Source organism: Podarcis erhardii (genome assembly GCF_964252035.2).
Source record: "Podarcis erhardii genome assembly, chromosome: 16".
NCBI classification, from domain to species: Eukaryota; Metazoa; Chordata; class Lepidosauria; order Squamata; family Lacertidae; genus Podarcis; species Podarcis erhardii.
In genome coordinates, this window is record NC_138514.1 from 1,793,384 (window position 1) to 1,813,801 (window position 20,418).

The following is a 20,418-nucleotide window of genomic DNA, read 5'->3' on the forward strand; positions in this document are numbered from 1 at the left end:
AGATGCAGAAGTGTGGTCAGACAAGACATGAGTCAGTTGCACGTCGTCTCAGTGTCATGTCTTAAGCCATCCTGTGAGAACTTGCAGTGAAATTCCCCAAACTTCTTGGAAGTCCTCAGAGCCCTGGGATTACAAATGCAATAAACGTCACTGGTCCAAAGGCCATGGCTAAAACATGATAAAACTGGGGGTGTACAGCTTCCTGAGAAGTGAACTGTCTAGGTTGCTTGCATGGCAGTTTTTCAGTTAAAATTTAATTTTGTGCACAATGCTCTCACACCTTTCTTCCCTTCGGGGATGAAAACTAATCGACCCAAGACAGTTTAAAAACAACAAGGTTTTGTAAAGGCATTTTGTCTCTGATCAGTAAGATTCTTTAAAATTTATGGTTTCTTGTTAGGAGAAAGTTTTATTTTTTTCAAACTGCTCACAAGAAAGGGAGATTTTTTGTTAAAAGTAAGTAATTGTCATGAAGGTACAGAAAGGCCCAAGACAATTTTTAAAATTTGCATCTGCAAACATTATTTTTTATTTTTGTGTCAACAGACCCATGAAATAAAACACGTGACCTGCAGATCATGAGTTTAATATTTCCTTCTTCCAAATGTAATCTGGTTGTGGCAGGGGTAGGGGAACACCAATCCAAAGCCATGGGTCAAGCCAAAACCCCAGCAGAAACTCCCCCTCCCCAGAATTCCCACAGGGTCAGTGCAGTTTCATCAGTTGCTTCACAGGCAAAACCCAACAGTCCTCATTAATCATAGAATCATAGAATCATAGAGTTGGAAGAGACCACAAGTGCCATCGAGTCCAACCCCCTGCCAAGCAGGAAACACCATCAGAGCACTCCTGACATATGGTTGTCAAGCCTCTGCTTAAAGACCTCCAAAGAAGGAGACTCCACCACACTCCTTGGCAGCAAATTCCACTGTCGAACAGCTCTTACTGTCAGGAAGTTCTTCCTAATGTTTAGGTGGAATCTTTTTTCTTGTAGTTTGGAACCATTGCTCCTTGTCCGCTTCTCTGGAGCAGCAGAAAACAACCTTTCTCCCTCCTCTATGTGACATCCTTTTATATATTTGAACATGGCTATCATATCACCCCTTAACCTCCTCTTCTCCAGGCTAAACATGCCCAGCTCCCTTAGCCGTTCCTCATAAGGCATCGTTTCCAGGCCTTTGACCATTTTGGTTGCCCTCCTCTGGACACGTTCCAGTTTGTCAGTGTCCTTCTTGAACTGTGGTGCCCAGAACTGGACACAGTACTCCAGGTGAGGTCTGACCAGAGCAGAATACAGTGGCACTATTACTTCCCTTGATCTAGATGCTATACTCCTATTGATGCAGCCCAGAATTGCATTGGCTTTTTTAGCTGCCGCGTCACACTGTTGGCTCATGTCAAGTTTGTGGTCAACCAAGACTCCTAGATCCTTTTCACATGTACTGCTCTCAAGCCAGGTGTCACCCATCTTGTATTTGTGCCTCTCATTTTTTTTGCCCAAGTGCAATACTTTACATTTCTCCCTGTTAAAATTAATCTTGTTTGTTTTGGCCCAGTTCCCTAATCTGTCAAGGTCGTTTTGAAGTGTGATCCTGTCCTCTGGGGTGTTAGCCACCCCTCCCAGTTTAATGGTCCAAGCATCACCAAGTCTCCCCATAACTGTTGCTAATATTTAGGCCCTGGCCTCTTATTCAGACTCTCTTTGAGCCTAATTCTTGGTATTTCTGAGACAACTTGACCAGGAGGGTCAGCCAGGCCATCCTAGACACCAATAACACCACATGGAGATGGTCTGACCTGGCAGTAGTGGGACCTGTTTAGAGTGGGGAAAGCTGGTTCTAGAAAGGGTGCTTATTTGATCCATCTGTCATCCTCTTGATGGCCTCACTTTCTTGTCCTCTTGTAGTCTTTTCTGCTTCAGAGTCACCCCAGGCCAGCCTTGCTTCTTCTTCTCCAGGTGTTGCCACTACCCCTGTAGGCCTTTGCTCTCTTTCCACCTGTAGGATCTGTTGTGACGTGGGGTTTGTGATTTCAGCTCTCTTGACATAATATGCTGGAGACAGTTCTCTAGTAAGACTTCTTTATTTAAGCAAACAAGACTGAGACTTGAGAAGGGGAGAGCTACATTTATAGGGACAGGGAACAAGCTAGAAAGGATACATTTTGGAGGGAACAATATCAGGCAATCACAGTCCTGCCTTTTGGAGGAAACCAATAAGACAGAGGATCCAAATACAGCAGCTTAAATGAACCAATAGTAGCTGTACCCTCTGGAACCAAAAGGCAGTTACTTTACCCTAATGCAATACAGACAATAATAATACAGATATAAAATCCTTTGACCCAATACACAACAGGATCTTCTGTGAGTTGGGCTGGGTGATTGACAAGTTGTGAATCCTCAATGAGCACACTGAATCTCAGGCTGCAGGGATTTCAGCACAGGAGGAAGGAGGTTAGTCCAAGGCAGTCCTCATGGATCCCTCACACAGAATCTTCTGCAAGAGCTGCAAGTTTCTAGTGCAATAAAATGCTCCCATGACAAATGAGACAAGACTGTTAAAGGCTGGATCTGCCTTGTAAAGCCAAATGGTCATAAGCAAAAATCCTGTAAAGATCACTTTCTCCCATATGAACCTACGCTACAGAGTCATTTCTTTTGGTGTGGAGCGGCTGGCGCTCTGTGTCGGCCCTAAGAGTGTCCCCACTCACTCGCAGACTTGATCACTTAGCTTTTTGACACATGAGTAAGTTTCAACAATTCCAGGCCTGGGAACCCAGGGGAGTCCATGGTTTTGCTGACAAAAGAGGTTCTCTGTGAGAAGCTGGAGAGGCTGACACCTAGTTGGTTTCTGCTAACCCAGGTGTGCTCTTTTTGCAGCTCACTTCATCTGCAGCCATTTCCTCCATTATGAGCCAGTCTTTGAAATCTGACCCGTCCTTAGCTCTGCTACTGCTGGCCAGTGATATATATGCTGTGGATCTGGTGCTCTTCTGCTTGACAGTGTCACAGTTGGGCATTGCTCAGCATTGGAGATCTGCTTCAAAGCTACTAAGGGAGGCTGGGATAAATAACATCTGGAATGTAGTCCTATCAGAACATCTCATGCAACTTAGGAGGGTAGTGAGAGGCTTCTCTTAGAAGGAAGCATGGCTCCTTTTCTTCTTGTTCCTTAACAAGGACCGGCCCTCCCTTTCTCCTCCTGTAACCCAGGTCTCCATGTGCAAAGGCTATATGGTGGCCGCCTAGATGCAAGGGCTGCTCTGAGTATGACACCAGATCTCCCTGGGGAGCTGGAGCCTTCTGTGCATATACGGGGGCCATTCTCTTAGCTGCTTTAATGTCCATTCTGCCTGACTCCATATTCAGTGATGTTCTGCATGTGCATGTAACTGGAATTATTTTGTTTGCATTGTTATATTGAAACAATAAAAAGTAAGTGTGGGGGGAAGAGGACGACAGTTAACTAAATGAAAATGACATTAATTGGAATATAACTAGTCTAATTTGCTATCAGGAGTTGGTTACTGGGACGTGACTATTTCACCTTGAGAAGACGTAGCATAGATTTGCAAAAATGTGGTTGAGGCTTGGGATTCACCTTAGAGGTGCCAGGTGTGGAATCAGGTAGATGCCCTGGCTTGCAATAGCCTTTGCGGTGCAGGACAGGCCTCTGGAGCATAGGAAGTTCAGAGGAGGAGCATCTCTGCAGTGAAATGTTAGATTACTGGCTGCCTGGCTCAACCGTAGGAACAGAGTACCATGTGGCGGCATTGGAAAAGCCTCCGAAACACGCAAGCTTCTCTGCATGCTTCTTGACACACTTCCGCAGAAGGGCCACCCCAAAGAAAAATGAGGCATAAGGAGAGCTATCCCAAAATTACTTTGAATTCTGTGACTGACCTAAAGTAAGGTACATGTGTACAGGACTTCAGCCTCAGACTGCTCCTGCTTGTCATGGGAAAAAGGAAGAAGAATTTACTGTTTTATTCCTTCTATTTCTCCTGTAGCATTTATGGCTCCTATTGCTGTTTCTTTACTCTTCTTGTTTTGTTTTGTTTTTTAATGTAGATGTTGTGTTGTATTTTATTATATTTTTAATGGGTTTATTGACTATGTCCCCCTTGGTGGCTAGATAGGAGGCAGTAGAGTAGGGGTCTCCCAAATGAATAATTCCACATGGCACAGAAATACTAACTCCCTGGCCAGCTGAAATCCTATATGCAACAGCCTTCTCTAGTTTCCAACCTTCCTAGACAGGAAAATAAAGGGTGTCAGAGCTAGGCTTGTGTGTTCTGTGTAGTTAGCCCCACATTCATATATATATATATATATATATATATATATATATATATATATTTGCTTTCGTAGATTTTCACGGGTACAGGAATGCAGGTTTTGGTGTCCTCGGGTGTCTTCCCGTGTAAAAGTTGGGGTGTCTAGGCGACGTTTCGACGAGGTCTCACTCGTCATCTTCAGGCTGGTGCTTTCGGCAGCCTGAAGATGACGAGTGAGACCTCGTCGAAACGTCGCCTAGACACCCCAACTTTTACACGGGAAGACACCCGAGGACACCAAAACCTGCATATATATATATATATATATATTCATTCCTATAAAGATTCTCAAAACTGCTGGATCTTGCTGCCACTAATTATGTTGTTTTCCACCCAGTATGTGTCGCCCAGGGGCATATGGGCAAGAAAGCTCTTGGTGTGCAATGAACAATTTTGCCCTTTACTCCAGGGCTGCTTCCTTTCCCCTTTTTGAGACCTTCTGGAAGCACTCATGAGGATGGGTGTCTTAGCTCCCCATCAGCCCCTAAGCGAAGCCTCGTCCAGTAGGAGCATGTGGCTTCCAGATGGCCGCGCTGGGCTGGGTCCAGGTGGTGCTGAGCAAAGAGAGCTGTCATGGTCCCAGCTGGCAAGTGAGCTGCCTGGAGGAGGGTGACGTGGCAGTGTTGGGAAAAGACCCCTCGCCCGTGCCTGGATGGAAGAAGGGGACAGGAGGCCAGTTGCGGGCACTGCCACTGGGTCTTTGCCCTTTGGTAGGGCAGCTTTTGCTGGCATTTGGATGTTTTTAAGAGCTGGCTAGGATCATGGCTCTGGCAGGCTGGCATGGCAGGGAAGGTTGAGGAGGGGAGGGAGACCTTGTTTCCTAAAGGATCCAGGATCCCCTGGTACTTTGCTGCAGAAGGAGGGAGAGCAGCAACAAGAGAGAACATGAAAACTCTTGTAAAGGTTTCGATTGCCTGCACTAAAGCCCCGACTTCCGTCACTGTGGCAACATGGCATAAGGTTTGGTTTCCATAGCTACCTTCACAGCTGTGGAACAAGCTATAGATACTTTGGGGGAAGAGAAGGGGGGTTATCCGGAATGAGCCAATTTCGCAGGGAAAACAGGAGTTTATCCTGTGGGGTATAGTTGCTTAGGAAAAAAGCAGGAGTGTGAGTGCTATATTCTGCAGTCTGGCCCCCTCCACAGGAGCTTCAAATGGGTCACGACACAGACTTCAACAATGTTGTGAGAACACTTCCTTTTTTATTTTTTAAAGCAAGCTGCTAGTCCATAAGGCTCAAAGATATGTCCCCAATGTCTGGAGAAATCTCAGAATCCAGAGGGAGTTGTGATGACTAGGATTTACAGTTGTATGGCTTCAGTGTCATGTACACTTCTTTGTTCTTTCCCATGACTAGCAGAGGAAATTATGCAAAACAAACATGTCCTTAAATTGCATAATATACGCATGCTGCAGGATTCTGTTTTTCTTTTTGCAGAAATTGTTTAAGCATGGCAGAGGATTTTGATGGTGGGGGAGGGGAAGGGGGAAAGTGCAACCTTAATTTTATGGTCCTGTCTAGATGTCCGTGTCTCATCCCCAGTCTTGCAGCTGAGCAAACCAGGTGCATAGGAAGTATCCCAGAAAAGGGGGGGTTGCTTTTTCCCCTCCAGGGTATGGATGACCTAACTGCAGAACATTCTCCTGGACTGTGGAAGCAGCGTGTCCCTGAAATGAGAGCCACCTGGTTGTGCTGAAGGTGTTTGTTTAGGGGAGAGCATTGGGTGGGCAAGTTCACAGCTGTTTTCTAACCGCCTTATGATGTGCTTTCTTTTCTCTCCTTCCGGCCACCACCTCCAGCTTGTGGAGCAACCCTGCAGGACAGTCAAGGGAACTTCTCCTCGCCCGAGTTTCCCAATGGGTACTCTGCACACATGCACTGCATCTGGAGGATTTCCGTCACCCCCGGGGAGAAGGTAGCTGCTGCTCGAGTCCACCTGTCTCACAGCCCCTGGCCCTTCCCTCTCCTTCTTCCAACTCACTGCCATTAGGGAGGCTGCGATAGAGGGAAGTGACTGTTTCCAGTCTGATGTTGTGGGCTGAGCTTTCTTATCCTTGGAATCCACAGCCCACAAAGGGAAGGCAGGATGGGATCACCCAACTGAAGTTGGATCTGGGTGTGTGAGTGAAGGCTTGTCCTCCCCTTCTTGTGCAGTGTCTTCCTCCTTTGACCCCATATTAACACTGCTTCTGAAGTAACATTTCCCTTAGTTGTGAAAACTAGGACATTTGAATGCTGTGATGCTGGAAAGCAAAGTTATCAGATGCATGCTATGAGGAGAAGACTCCAGCTTTGTGAGGGGCCTTTCATAGTATTACAAAGATGCATTTTCAGGACCAGAGCAGGGAAACAAAAAGATAGAAACTCAATTTCTTTCTCTTGTTTACTCAGCTATTTGTCAGGTTTGCAGACAATAACAAAAAATTTCCATCATCTGTTGACCTTTGCCATATCCGTGTCTCTAATACTGCTCTCTTAAGCTGTAGGTTTATTTCTGTTTCCAATGACTTAAAATAGAGAGTGATCATTCACGTCAAGCAAAGTGTGAGCTGGACTCAAGCACAGAAATTTGGGGCTATTTCCAGACTTATGAGCCTAAATGACTGCTATCTAGGAACAACATTGTCTGCAATTGTTTTCCACAGTTGCAAAAGGACACATGATTTCAGCAGTCAGAGTTTGAAGTTGTTGGTTTTTGTGTGCTTCTGGAGCTATTCTGGGAGGTCTAAAATCATCTCAAAAGTGCAGATCCAGAGTAATAATAGGGGAAATCTGAACCAGTGCCAGTGACCTGTTGACCTCTTCAGTATTGCTCACAACATTCCACGTGGACTCAGAGGGCCACAAGTTTAATGGTGCTTGCTTGTGCACTTTAAAAGCAGCCTGAATTACAGCATGACACATTTCTGCTAAATGAAGAGGCGACAGTCCTGACCTGATAAGGAATGGGGCAGAGTTTAAGAAGGGCTAAGTTCTGGGACCTGAGGGAGCTGACAGCTGACTGCCAGTTCCAATAATCTGGAAGCAGAGAGATTATCAGTGGCGCAATTGGAGCCTTTGCACCAGGGCCCAGACTCTCAGTTTTTAAAAGAGAGAAAGAGAGTCAGTTGGTCTCCTAGGAAGAAAATTACAGAACATTTTGAAGTAATGTTTTGTACCCGCTTCTTACTCAGGGTGTAACTTCTGCTTGCTTCTCAGATCATTCTGAACTTTACATCCATGGATCTGTACCGAAGTCGGCTGTGCTGGTATGACTACGTAGAGGTGAGAGACGGATTCTGGAGGAAGGCCAACCTGCGAGGTAACCATTGGGAATATATTGGTGGCCAAGCCATGGCATGTAGCTAGGCCATATGGAGGCCTATATCTTGCCGTTGGAAGAATTTTCCATGTCCAACTTGTCTGACATCCTGTGAAATATTCACTAACTGACCTTCCAGTTTATAATGCCAGATTGATGCTTGGTTTGATTTGTATTTCACAGCTCAGGGGAAGGCCTTAGGGGGTTTAATGTTTGGGGGCATAATTTCTTTCCTCTTTGCAGTGCAGAGAGAAATATTAGAAACTCCACTCAGGCAGGGGCAGGGGAACAAAACACGAAATCTTTGAAGCGTTTCCTTTTCTCCCTGTGTACTTACATACTTGTGTAGCACCCAATATGCTCACTTGTGATGAGTAATTGTACTTCCCTTAGAATCATTATCAGCTCATTCATCACTGGCCATATCTTAGGGCCCTTTGGAGAGTGTGTTAAATTCAATCAAGGATGAATACAAAGCACTTTGTTCCTTCTTTACCTGAGAGCAGTTTTACTCTGCTGTAAAGGACTACCTGGTTACAAGAACTGTAGTTTGGGCAGACTATTTTAAAATGATGGAGGCAGATATGTGTTGGTGGTCTGTGATTAATAAAGTAGCCAGTTTGCTCGCAGCAAAGGCCCTTAGATCAGATGGGGCTGCATTTTGTCATTTAGAAGGGAACGTCATCTTGATCTAAAGGCAGCATTTGATGTAAAATCTGTTCCTTTCCTGGGCAATCTGCCCAGTGGTGTAACTGTTCACCAGAAGTGTGTCTAATTTACATTATAAACTGGCATGACTTTAACAACCAAACCTCTGTTTCTATTATGGGCAGATATAAGACTCCTTTAGAATCCATTTTCTTCTGCATTCCCACTGTTTCCCAGCCCTTCAATCCTTTCTTGTACGATTTCATATTCACAATAAATTATGCAATTAAAGTTACATATATGTGTATATAAGCTTTTATACTTTTTCTGTTTTTCTTCTGCTTCCAAGATCCAAGTTATCAAAGAATTTTACACATTTGGCAATGGGTTGGGAATAGAGGTTAGGGCTGGGTAGCTAATCTTCCTTTAATGATCTTTTTCCATTTCTGATGTGTCAACATACTTCATCTCTTTATTTCCTGCTCTACTCACCTTGTGGCATGTGCATGCTTCATGTTTTATTGTGTTTTTAATATTTTGTTGGAAGCTGCCCAGAGTGGCTGGGGCAACCCAGTCAGATGGGCTGCATATAAATCATAAAATTGTTATTATTATTGTTTATAAGGAGTATATGTGACCATACAAGAAATGGCATGGCAACAGAGGTGCAAGTGACATACCCAAGGAAGCCTGTGGTTTTTCTCCAGGTAGGTTTTGTGGGAACAAACTACCAGAGCCCATCTACTCTACGGACAGCCGCCTCTGGATAGAATTCAGCAGTAGCAGCAACTGGGTGGGAAAAGGATTCTTTGCTGTTTATGAAGGTATTGTCTTCTCTTCTTCAACCTGGCAGAGTCAGGGGAGGGAGGGGTAGAGGTTAAATTTGGGAAGAGAGCCGGGGAAGAGCTAGAAAAAACCTAGAAACCAGAATGATATTTTTTCTAGGTTTGGAAATCTGAGAAGGTGTCATAGGACTATTTCACAGAAGGAAAACTGGTGTTGCTCACAGAAACACACACAAATATCCTAAATGACACAGCACAAACAGCACAAATAAACAAAACATGAGCAAAACAGACGCACACACACAAACCACATGAAAGCGGGTGACTTCTGTGCCAACTTCTAAAGACCTGCTGAAAACTTCTTTATTCCTCCAAGTCTATGCAGGCAAGAATACCCATCCCAGAACGATATGTTGATGCTTGCTTTTAGCTTTTTTGCTTTTAAATTGTTTTCTTTTATGCTTTTATTGTATGCTTTTTATCTTTTTAATGTAAACCATTTTGATATATTTTGTGATTTAGCGATAAACAAAAAGACTGCACAACTCAAAAAAATCAGCAAAACAAAAAGAAGTAGGCAAAACACACCAGAGCAGGTGGGCAAAGTACATATCCACACCTAAAAAAGAAGGAGGAAAACCAACAAGACATCTCCCACCAAACACAAGAAGGCAGTAAAATCTCTCTCTCACACACAGCCAAAAAAGAAAAAGAGTAAAGGCACCTGCCCCTTGCCTCCCTGTCCCCCAAACCCACCCAGCAGCAGGAGGCTCCCTTTGGTCATTCTGGTGGGTTTCAGTGGGAGGTTGCTAGACAAAGCGCGGGGCCAAGAGCCAGTCTGGGAAAGGGAGAGAAGAGGCTGGGGGGCTGGAGGCCTACGCTTTACTTTCCAACCAGTCCTGCATTACTCTTTTTTTTTAAGGTTTGAATTTAAAAATCAGGAGGAACAGGAACCAAGTGCAGTTCCTGGGTGCCCCATATCGGGGACCTCAGATTAAAATAAATAAATCTTGTCAAGTTTTCTACCCACCAAGGAAAGCAGCTTGCACAGTCCATCTCCCCAGCTCAACTTTTGGTTGGTCTCTGTGTGGCATTCATAGGGGAAATTTCTTTTGTTGCATTAAAGGCAGCCAGGTGAGCTTTCCCTGCATTAGCTGGTGGTGAGCTTCTTGCTCTGGAGCGTCATTCCCAGAGGTCCCCTTTCCAAGAAATGGGATGCATTTCTCATACCTTCATGTTCTACTTCCAGCCATCTGTGGGGGAGAGGTGAAGAAAGACAGTGGGCACATCCAGTCTCCCAACTATCCTGATGACTACCGGCCCAATAAATTGTGTGTTTGGAAGATTATCGTCTCTGAAGGATACCACGTGGGGCTTTCTTTCCTGTCATTTGAGGTACCAAAGGCATTGCCACAAGCAACTACCAGCATCTGGGTTGCCTTCCCAGTAGATCACCAGTGCTATATTGTACCATAAAAAAGGACCTGCAGTTCTCCCATTCCCCAAGACTCTCAGTGTGTGTGTGTGTGTGTGTGTGTGCTTGTTTGTTTGTTTCATATGCATGTTTTTAAAAATGCAGATAGCGTCTGCTGGGGTGTATGTGTTTTAATGATCATAGTTGCCAGCAGGTAGGGAAAGGAAATTTCACCCTGTCTTCTACTGTTCTGGTCCTGATGAAAATGGTTCCCTTTAATCAACCCCCACCCCCAAGCTGCTATTTGCGTTTTTCAAAATTATGTGCATGTTAAGTGTGGCGCTGTGGGTAAAACCTCAGTGCCTAGGACTTGCCAATCGTATGGTCGGCGGTTCGAATCCCCGCGGCAGGGTGAGCTCCCGTCTTTCGGTCCCAGCTCCTGCCCACCTAGCAGTTTGAAAGCACCCCTAAGTGCAAGTAGATAAATAGGTACGTACCACTTTATGGCGGGAAGGTAAACGGCGTTTCCGTGTGCTGCGCTGGTGCTGGCTCGCCAGAGCAACTTCGTCACACTGGCCATGTGACCCGGAAGTGTCTTCGGACAGCGCTGGCTCCCGGCCTCTTAAGTGAGATGAGCGCACAACTCTAGAGTCGGTCACGACTGGCCCGTACGGGCAGGGGTACCTTTACCTTTACCTTTAAGTGCCAAGACAACTTTGATGCCATGTCTGCTACAGCCTTTAGCCTTTAGCCTTTAGCGCAGGGGTCAGCAAAGTTACCGCATTTAGGGACCCCTGCTTTAGCCTTTTCTAGGATCTCGGTGCCTGAGTTCCATCCACATTTGAAAGCAACATGAGTCAAGTCAACAGGCTAGGATCTGGAAAACCAAAACCTCATTCCTGTCACATTCTCAGCTTGGGTCCACTCAGAGCTTACAGTGGTGCCTCGCAAGACGAAAAGAATCCGCTCCGCGAGTCTCTTCATCTTGAGGTTTTTTCATCTTGCGAAGCAACCCTATTAGCGGATTAGCGGATTAGCGCTATTAGCGGCTTAGCAGCTATTAGCGGCTTAGCGGCTTAGCGGCTAAGCGGCTATTAGCGGCAAAGTGGCTTAGAGAAAGGGGGGGAAGCATTTTCGTCTTGCGAAGCAAGCCCATAGGGAAATTTGTCTTGCGGAGCGCCTCGAAAAACGGAAAACCCTTTCGTCTAGCGGGTTTTTTGTCTTGCGAGGCATTCGTCTTGCGGGGCACCACTGTATTTGCACAGTCACAAAAAGCACATGGGACTGTACCTCTCAAGACTGCAAGGTGGGTTGGGTCACATGTTTCACTGTTTGTCTATTTATTTATTTTTCAAATGCCCTACACACATAAAAGTGGCATATCATGGAATCCTTATCCCTTCTGGGTCTAGACATGGCAACCTAGGCATTCTACCCACCGACGACTTACTTGCTCACTCACAGTTACTCATTATTGTTACTTCTTACCTCATGGCAGCAGCATAGAAGGCCTGTGGAGCAAGAGAACGGCAGCCTGCACCCTCAGGACTTAAAATCTACATTAGGCTGGACAAGCAGAGAAGCAGGGCAGGAAGGATGGGCAGTGGTGGAATCTACATACATATAAAAAACACTGTGAAAATGCTTTATTAAACAACTTTTTTGGGGGGGAAATATTGAATTTGCCATAGCTCACCATCGCCATCTAGTGGTCACATATTTATAACGCACTTAAAGCATTTTATTTGCAGCTGTATAGCTGAGTCCAATGAGTAGCAGAGATAGAGTAAGACAGGGTCCAGTGACGGTGAAAGAATGAGTAAGGCTGTCAAGGTGGGTTGTTTGAAGTGGACCTTTGCACCATGAGGGAAGAGCAAGTGTCCCTTCCGAGTTTGGGAATCTGTTATTCTTTCTGGAGGGCTTGTGGATCTGCCCACCACCACCGCTTGTGACTAAGACGACCTACAAGAGTCAACTCTGGCAGCCCCATGCACTGTGTATCCTGGCTAAGACTGCATGAAATGTTCCCTAATCCTGCCTTTCCCCCTCATTCCCGCAGATTGAGCGCCATGATAGCTGTGCTTACGACTACCTGGAGATCCGGGATGGTAACACAGAGACAGGCAATCTGATAGGGAGGTACTGCGGTTATGATAAGCCCGATGACATTAAGAGCACCTCCAACAAGTTGTGGATGAAGTTTGTGTCAGATGGGTCCATCAACAAGGCTGGCTTTGCTGTCAGTTTCTTCAAAGGTACCCCCGGTCCTTCCCCTAGGAAGCAATGGTGTTGTACATCAGCATCAGTTTTCTGTGGGGTGGGGAGCAGATTTCTATGGGCTGAGCATCTGTGCTTATTCAGCTGAAAAAAGGCACATAACAATGCCACTTTCTATGTGCTCGTTTGGATCTAAAGGATCAGCTTGTTCAGCCCTCTGATCTGAGATCTTGATCTGAAAGCAAAGTGCTCCTGAAGATTCACGCCCGCTCACATGCTGCAGCCGACGTCTTACATAGCCTCCCCCCACCTGGTGCCCTCTGGATGTTTTGGAGTGCAACTTGCATTAGCCCCACATCTGAAGGGCACCCGGCTGGGAAGGCATTCCATGTGGTTGGTGTGTTCCTGTTCTGGCAACGAGGAGGCAGGCTTCACACAGGAAAATGTGTATTTTGCTGAGCCGAGGAAACCAGCATCCTCTGACTTCCAGAAGCTGTTACTTTCCTGCCTCCACAGACATTTTTTTGTATGTATTTATGTAAAGCATTTTTAAATCCCATATTAAATCAAAAGACTACCAAGACTTCTCATCTTCCTTCCTTTCTTCTTTGCAGGACTGCTAGTCTCTCTCTCTCTCTCTCTCTCTCTCTCTCTCTCTCTCTCTCTCTCTCTCTCAAGTCTTGATAGCTACCTCTTTGAGGGCACGATATGAAAAAGATGCAAGGTAGAAACTCCTCCTGGAGCTTAACAGAGGAACAGAATTAGATGGAGAGATGCAGTGCAGGGGGTTGGACTAGGTGACACTCTGGGTCCCTTCCAACCCTACAGTTGTTAGGTTCTTTGACCCCAAAGTGGGCACCAAATAGACACCCAGCACCCTGGGACTTCTCTGCTCTTGTCTCCCTAGAAGTGGATGAGTGCTCCAGGCCCAACAATGGAGGCTGTGAGCAGCGCTGCGTCAACACTCTGGGCAGCTACAAGTGCGCCTGTGACCCTGGCTATGAGTTGGCACCAGACAAGCGCAGGTGTGAGGGTGAGTATCAGAGGAGTGGGACCTCTCCGCCACAGAGGGCCTCCTTTTCCTAGTTGATGCTACGAGGGCACGGCGGAAATCATTTTATTGAAGAATTTATACACTGCTTCTCTTTAACATGAAAATGACTTACAAACAGCCAAAGTAACTACAGTGGTGCCCCGCAAGACGAACGCCTTGCAAGACGGAAAACCCGCTAGACGAAAGGGTTTTCCGTTTTGGAGGCGCTTCGCAAAACGAATTTCCCTATAGGCTTGCTTCGCAAGACGAAAGCCCATAGGGAAATCTCCGGGACAGCGGGGAAGCGCAGCGCGTCTTCCCCACTGTCCTCGGACCTCCTCCGAAGGCTGGCGGCGGGAGGAGGTCTCTCCGCCCCACCGGCAGCCTTCGGAAGGCTGCTCCGAAGGCTGGCGGTGGGGCGGAGAGCCCTCCTCCTGCCGCCAGCCTTCGGATGGCTGTCCTGAAGCCTTGCGGTGGGAGGAGGGTTTTCCTTCCCACCGCCAACTTTCAGAATGCTGTTCTGAATGTTGGCGTGGGGAGGAAAAACCCTCCTCCCACCTCAAGCCCCGGGAACAGAGGAGAAACACTGCACGCCTTCCCCTCTGTTCCCGTACCTGTCCTGAAGGCTTGCGGTGTGGAGAAGGGCTTTTCCACACCGCCAGCCTGGCAAGCAGTCTCCATAGGAACGCATTAATTGATTTTCAATGCATTCCTATGGGAAACCGTGCTTCGCAAGACGAAAAACTCGCAAGAAGAAAAAACTTGCGGAACGAATTAATTTCGTCTTGCGAGGCACCACTGTACTGAATTAAAACAATAAAAACCACTTATCTTATCGTAGCCCCAAACAGCAGCAACTGACTGTTCAATATTAGCCCCTATTGTGTTGGTTACCTAGAAGTGTAAAAATAATTCATGCTGGCCAAGAGCCTTCTGAAACAGCCAGGCCTTAGCTAAGGAGTAAAGTGTTGGGAACTGGCATAACTTCTGCAGGGAGTGAATTTCACAGAGTCAGTGCCACTACCCAGTGAACTGTGCTCCTAGCAGATGACCTGCAAACTTCATATTAGAATGGCATTCAGAGGAGGCCTCAGATGTGGGACAGAACAATTGCAAGATCCCATATGAAAGAAGGCAGTCCTTAAATATATATATCTACCGTATTTTTCGCCCTATAGGACGCACTTTCCCCCCTCCAAAAATAAAGGGGAAATCTGTGTGTGTCCTATGGGGCGAATGCAGGCTTTCGCTGAAGCGTGGAGAGTGAGAGGGGTTGGTGTGCACCGACCCCTCTCACTCTCCAGGCTTCAGGAAGCTATCAGCAAGCCTGGGGAGCCCGTGGGGATAGCAGCCTGCTTGCCCCGCGCTTCGCGCAGATATCCACGGCTGGGGGGGGGGATAAAAAATTTTCCTTTATTTCCCCCCCAAAAAACTAGGTGCGTCCTATGGGCCGGTGCGTCCTATAGGGCAAAAAATACGGTACCGTAGGTCCCAAATTGATTAGGGACAGAACAATTGCAAGATCCCATATGAAAGAAGGCAGTCCTTAAATATATATATCTACCGTATTTTTCGCCCTATAGGACGCACTTTCCCCCCTCCAAAAATAAAGGGGAAATCTGTGTGTGTCCTATGGGGCGAATGCAGGCTTTCGCTGAAGCGTGGAGAGTGAGAGGGGTTGGTGTGCACCGACCCCTCTCACTCTCCAGGCTTCAGGAAGCTATCAGCAAGCCTGGGGAGCCCGTGGGGATAGCAGCCTGCTTGCCCGGAGTGTGGGGCATGCCGAAGCAGAGCACCCCGCGCTTCGCGCAGATATCCACGGCTGGGGGGGGGGGAATAAAAATGTTTCCTTTATTTCCCCCCAAAAAAACTAGGTGCGTCCTATGGGCCGGTGCGTCCTATAGGGCAAAAAATACGGTACCGTAGGTCCCAAATCGATTAAGGCAGGAGGTTGATTGCACACCCTTTGTAGCACAACAGAGTTCCACACAGTGCCCACGGGGTGATAGCTTGGGATGTGAGAGCCATATGCCCATCATGATTGACCTGTTGGGTTTTCTGTCTTGCAGCTGCCTGTGGCGGATTCCTCACCAAACTTAATGGCTCCATCACAAGCCCTGGATGGCCAAAGGAATACCCGCCCAACAAGAACTGCATCTGGCAGCTGGTGGCACCCACCCAGTACCGTATATCCTTGCAGTTTGACTTCTTTGAGACAGAGGGCAATGATGTGAGTGCCTGGCTTTAAGCAGAACTTCCTTCACTAACCCTTTGGGGTGTCAAACCCCTTAGGAGGGTATCCAGCTACCTTGCATCCCCTGGGATTGGGAAGTGAAGAGCGTCTTGGCCTCTACGCCACTTTCTGAGGGTCAGAGGTGAGGTGTATTCTGACACCCCCGAGGAAAATTATTCTGCAACCTTGGAGCAGCCACCCAAAAGGCCCTGATCCATGCTGCAGTTGGTACCTGAGTTAGTATTTCAGGGGAGGTATTGAGAAGGAATGAGTGGCAGGGGTGAAGGGGGAAGGGCAGAATGTGGATAGAGAGAAACATTTCTCCCTGTCCCCTAATTATAGAACTCAGGGTCACCCAGTGAAACTGATTAACACTAGAATTTTTGTCTAGAACACTAGACAAAATATTATTCAGAAAACACATAAGTAAATTGACTTTACTGCCTGGAGTTGTGGTGATGGTCGCTGTGTTAGATGGATTTGAAAGAGGATTAGAGGAGTTTATGGAGGAGGAAAGGTCTTTGGGGAGCTATCAGCCATAATGGTTACGTGAACCTCCTTGTTCAGAGAAAGGAAACACAGAATGTCAACTGCCGGGGGTGCAATCGCATGGAAGGTCTGCTGTCCTCATGCCCTGTTGGTGAGCTGCCCAGAAGAATCTAGCTATCAGTGGAAAACAGGATTCTCACCCGGATGCAGCCAGGGGTCTTCTTAGATTCTTATTAAGAAAATATTGTTGTGTCCTTTTGTTCTCTACAGATATAAATGCACAAGGGGGGAGCCCTTCTCATCCTTCCACCCCTAAACAATGTAAAACATCCCTGTACCAAGGGAAGATGGCGCATGGACATCAAAGGCTGTCTTTCTGTGCTTGGGGCTGGAGGGAGCATATTTTAACCTCAGGTGTCAAAATACTGTGGGCTGCATAGAAGATCTGCAGACTCTTTCCTCTGGCCTCTCGCCCACCTTCCGTAACTCTAGGGAATCACCTGTTTCTGCCTTTCCCGCAGGTCTGCAAGTATGACTTTGTAGAAGTGCGCAGCGGCCTCACTTCTGAGGCCAAACTACACGGCAAGTTTTGTGGGGCGGAAAAGCCTGATGTGATCACCTCCCAGTACAACAACATGCGCATTGAGTTCAAGTCCGACAACACTGTCTCCAAGAAGGGTTTCAAAGCTCATTTCTTCTCAGGTAGAGCCGCTTGGTGCACCCAAGGCATGGATATTTTTTGGCTGCTTCCCCTCATTCCAGCAACTAACCCCTTTTATACACTTACCTGTGCTTAGAGGGTGCAGTCCCTGATCTCTCCCCACAGGAGCACTCTGGGGTTCTTTAAAGGATTGCTCTGCACTTAGCTCTGTTGGCAGACCCCCCTGGAAGGAACTCACCAGGAATAGTGTTCACCCCCCACTCTTGAACTGGGTGTGAATCTTCCTTGGTCCTAGGAGACTTAATGTTCCACTTTGCACCAGCTGAGGATAGGATGACCCGCCCCCAATGCATACTGAGTCCCTTAAGAACTCCACATTTCAGAAATCTGTATTTTAAACCAGCAAAGTATTCTGTCTACACGGTGAGGTATTCAACTTCTTTTCAGGCACACAAACATGAGTCTTGCCTAACCATCCTGATTCCTTTTTTTCCTTCTCTCTTGGGCACTGCGTAGATATGGCCAGATGGTGCTGTTCCTCTTCTTTGCTTGTATACTTCCAGAGCATTGAATTAGGAGGGAGTTAACATACCCAGTAAGTTGTCAGTCAGAATACCATGACTGCTATACTCCCAGTAATTAAAAGGTCTACTGGTTTCCGTAGGCACCCATGGTTGCTGAAGCCCTGTTAGCGTCATGTGAGGTGCTGTTCCCTTGTCCTGTGCAGCAGGTGAGTCTGTTTGACTATGGAGCCATGTCTCCTGTGTCTAACAGTAGCCATGATTTCTGCTCCTCTTTACAGAGGAGATTGATTCTTGCAGGAATCTTGTTGTCAGAAGCTCCCTTCAGAGCAAGAGAAAGCAAAATTGCTGAATTCATGTTCCTCTGCTGAAGGGCCATTAAGACACCCATTTTTCATGCAGCCCCAGTGGTATAACCTCTTCTCAGACCTTCTACCCACAAAGAATTAGAGCGTGTGAGTGGGGATGCATGCATGGGACCTGCCCCTCTATCACCCATCTATGGGGAGGGCATCCTGTGCCCATTTAGGCTCCCAAATGGTGTGGAATCCTGATTGTCTATGGTTCTACATCATGCAGGAGCCTATTTAGTTCTTCCTTTAAAACATCTGCTGACTGCCAAATCAACAATGTCCCCTGGGGCAGTTCACACAGAGTCAGGCAATATACATTGAAAACATTGAAAGCCATCACTTCAGACTTCAGCCTGAAAACCAGCACAAGCAACACAACAGCATTTTAAATCCAGATGCAGAAGTAATCTGTTCCATGGGGGGAAACATAGTTCTAAAAGGTCTGGGAGAATGAATGAAAAGGTCTTCGCCCAATGCAGAAAGGTTATTCATGTAGGCTCTGGGCATCCCATAACTGGAGCACCCCTGCCAAATGACCCACCTAACTCATGGAGGTGACGGGATGGGGGGGAGTGTGGAGGTTGGAGTGCTCTTTCCTGCGTGCATATTCCATGTGCGTATAATACCTGAAGAGGGTTATCATTGCCAGCACACCTGTAGTTTCCTTCACACTTGGGGCAGACCTAAAGAAGACTTGCCACCGAGAGCCGGCTGGGCTCACGTTCTCCTGCACCCTGCACCTGCTCTCGTTCGGCCTCATTGAGGCTTCTTGTGCTAGTCTTTCTATAATGGTTACATGCAGAGGAGAGGCCACCACTGTGGTCGGGCTCTTTCCTTTCTTAATTGCTCCTCATTCATACCAAGTGTAATCGGGCACCCACACAATCCCGGCCTGTGTCATCTCACATTAAACTGCTGGGACCATACATTTCAGTCCCCATTGACATGAATGGAAATTCAGCAGAATTTGCTTTGCAGGAAACTCCCTTTGTGGTGCTGATGGGGGATTTTCTGCTGGTGCAAATAGCAGGTTCAGAGGAAGAATTTTCTTCAGGTCCACAACAGGGGAGGAAGCAGTTAAACTCCCCCTCCATGCCTGCTCTTAGCCCCTTAATTTATCAGCCCCCCCCCCCATGTGCCCAATGCAAATTGAATTTGTAAAATACAGCGCCTTGGACACAAAGATGCATTTAACATCACATGTAGTTTGGCTTTTGAAAAGCACATCCAGATGTTCTCTCATGTGTGTGAAAATGTGTTTTTTGTCTTGGCCTGAACACAATTAGCCTTAGCCTCAATCCTATGGATGGCCCATTGACATCATATGTTGCTACAAAGACTGAGCTAATGTGTATTAAATAACACCACTTGCTGCCTTTATCTGTGAAAGCCCCTGCAAAGTGGTTAAATTACAGTATAAAGCAGGAAAAGAGCAGAGTTGCCGGGGGGGGGGGGGAGAGAAGTTGAGGGAATACCTTGTAATTCCCAGGGCTGATACTGCCAAGTGCAGCCCTTTTTAAAGTCCCCTTAACTCAGATACTGCCTTTTATGCTGGTATTTAATAAAAATTCTCTTGAAACAGATGTAGCCTCCAAAATGGAATTTGGTTAAAAAAGCCCTAATTTTCTCACGATACTAGTACCCCTGCTGAATGTATGTCCCTGTCTATATTTTTGCTCATCTTTATACAGTCTGCAACTGGCAAGGACATTTAGGATATTCTGCTTCTCAAACAAAATGCATTTGTCAGGTACAGAAACTAAGCCATTTGCAGGACTTTGTGACTGACAAACTCTGGCACAGTGTTTTGAGGAAAACATTGCCTTGAAAAGGAGTTGGTGGGGAGGGAGAGATTTATTGGTGCTAGTTGCTTTGTTGTCAGTCTGCAGCTTCTGACAGCTATTCTTCAAATATGTTTTCTTATTTGGAGTGAAGTGTTTCTTACTAAATTGCATTGTTTTTGCTAAAATTGACTTCTGGCTATCTGATGTGCACTTAATTACATCAGATTAAAGAGCCACTTCAGATGACATAATTTAGGCATCTGTTTCCCTTTCTAAGCATTTATCGTGAGCCATCCTTGTTAGCTATCTGAGTTGCTAGTTAATGGGAGATGCAAGCAGTAGCTACAGTTGTGCTCAGCTGAGCTTTTTAAAATTCCCATAGATTCCATAGGGGCAATCTGATTCTAGGGATGTGAGTATAACTAGATGCATGATGCCAGTCTATGTAAAATGGGAACAGTCAGGTGTGAGTTCAGTATCCTAATCCTGAACAGAGTGACTTTGAGATAAGTCTGACAGGACCATATTCAGTGCTCATTCTGCTCAGAGCAGACTCATTGCCATTAATTAATCTAAGTTAGTCATGTCCATTAACTTCCATGGGTCTGTGCTGAGCAGGGCTAGCACTGAATACTGGG

The 20,418-nt window shown here is 46.5% G+C and overlaps 1 protein-coding gene across 3 annotated transcripts in view; it reads left to right on the forward strand.

The window, feature by feature from the left end:
• The window catches only part of BMP1 (bone morphogenetic protein 1), a 183,055-nt gene that overhangs the window by 136,774 nt on the left and 25,863 nt on the right, over positions 1 to 20,418 (forward strand). For all 3 annotated transcript variants that reach the window (XM_081843862.1, XM_081843860.1, XM_081843861.1), the window contains exons 8-15: positions 6,141 to 6,256; positions 7,540 to 7,642; positions 8,998 to 9,114; positions 10,325 to 10,470; positions 12,549 to 12,744; positions 13,614 to 13,739; positions 15,809 to 15,969; positions 16,983 to 17,163. In XM_081843862.1, the coding sequence (XP_081699988.1) occupies positions 6,141 to 6,256; positions 7,540 to 7,642; positions 8,998 to 9,114; positions 10,325 to 10,470; positions 12,549 to 12,744; positions 13,614 to 13,739; positions 15,809 to 15,969; positions 16,983 to 17,163 (1,146 nt within the window). The remainder of the gene's footprint in view (positions 1 to 6,140; positions 6,257 to 7,539; positions 7,643 to 8,997; positions 9,115 to 10,324; positions 10,471 to 12,548; positions 12,745 to 13,613; positions 13,740 to 15,808; positions 15,970 to 16,982; positions 17,164 to 20,418) is intronic.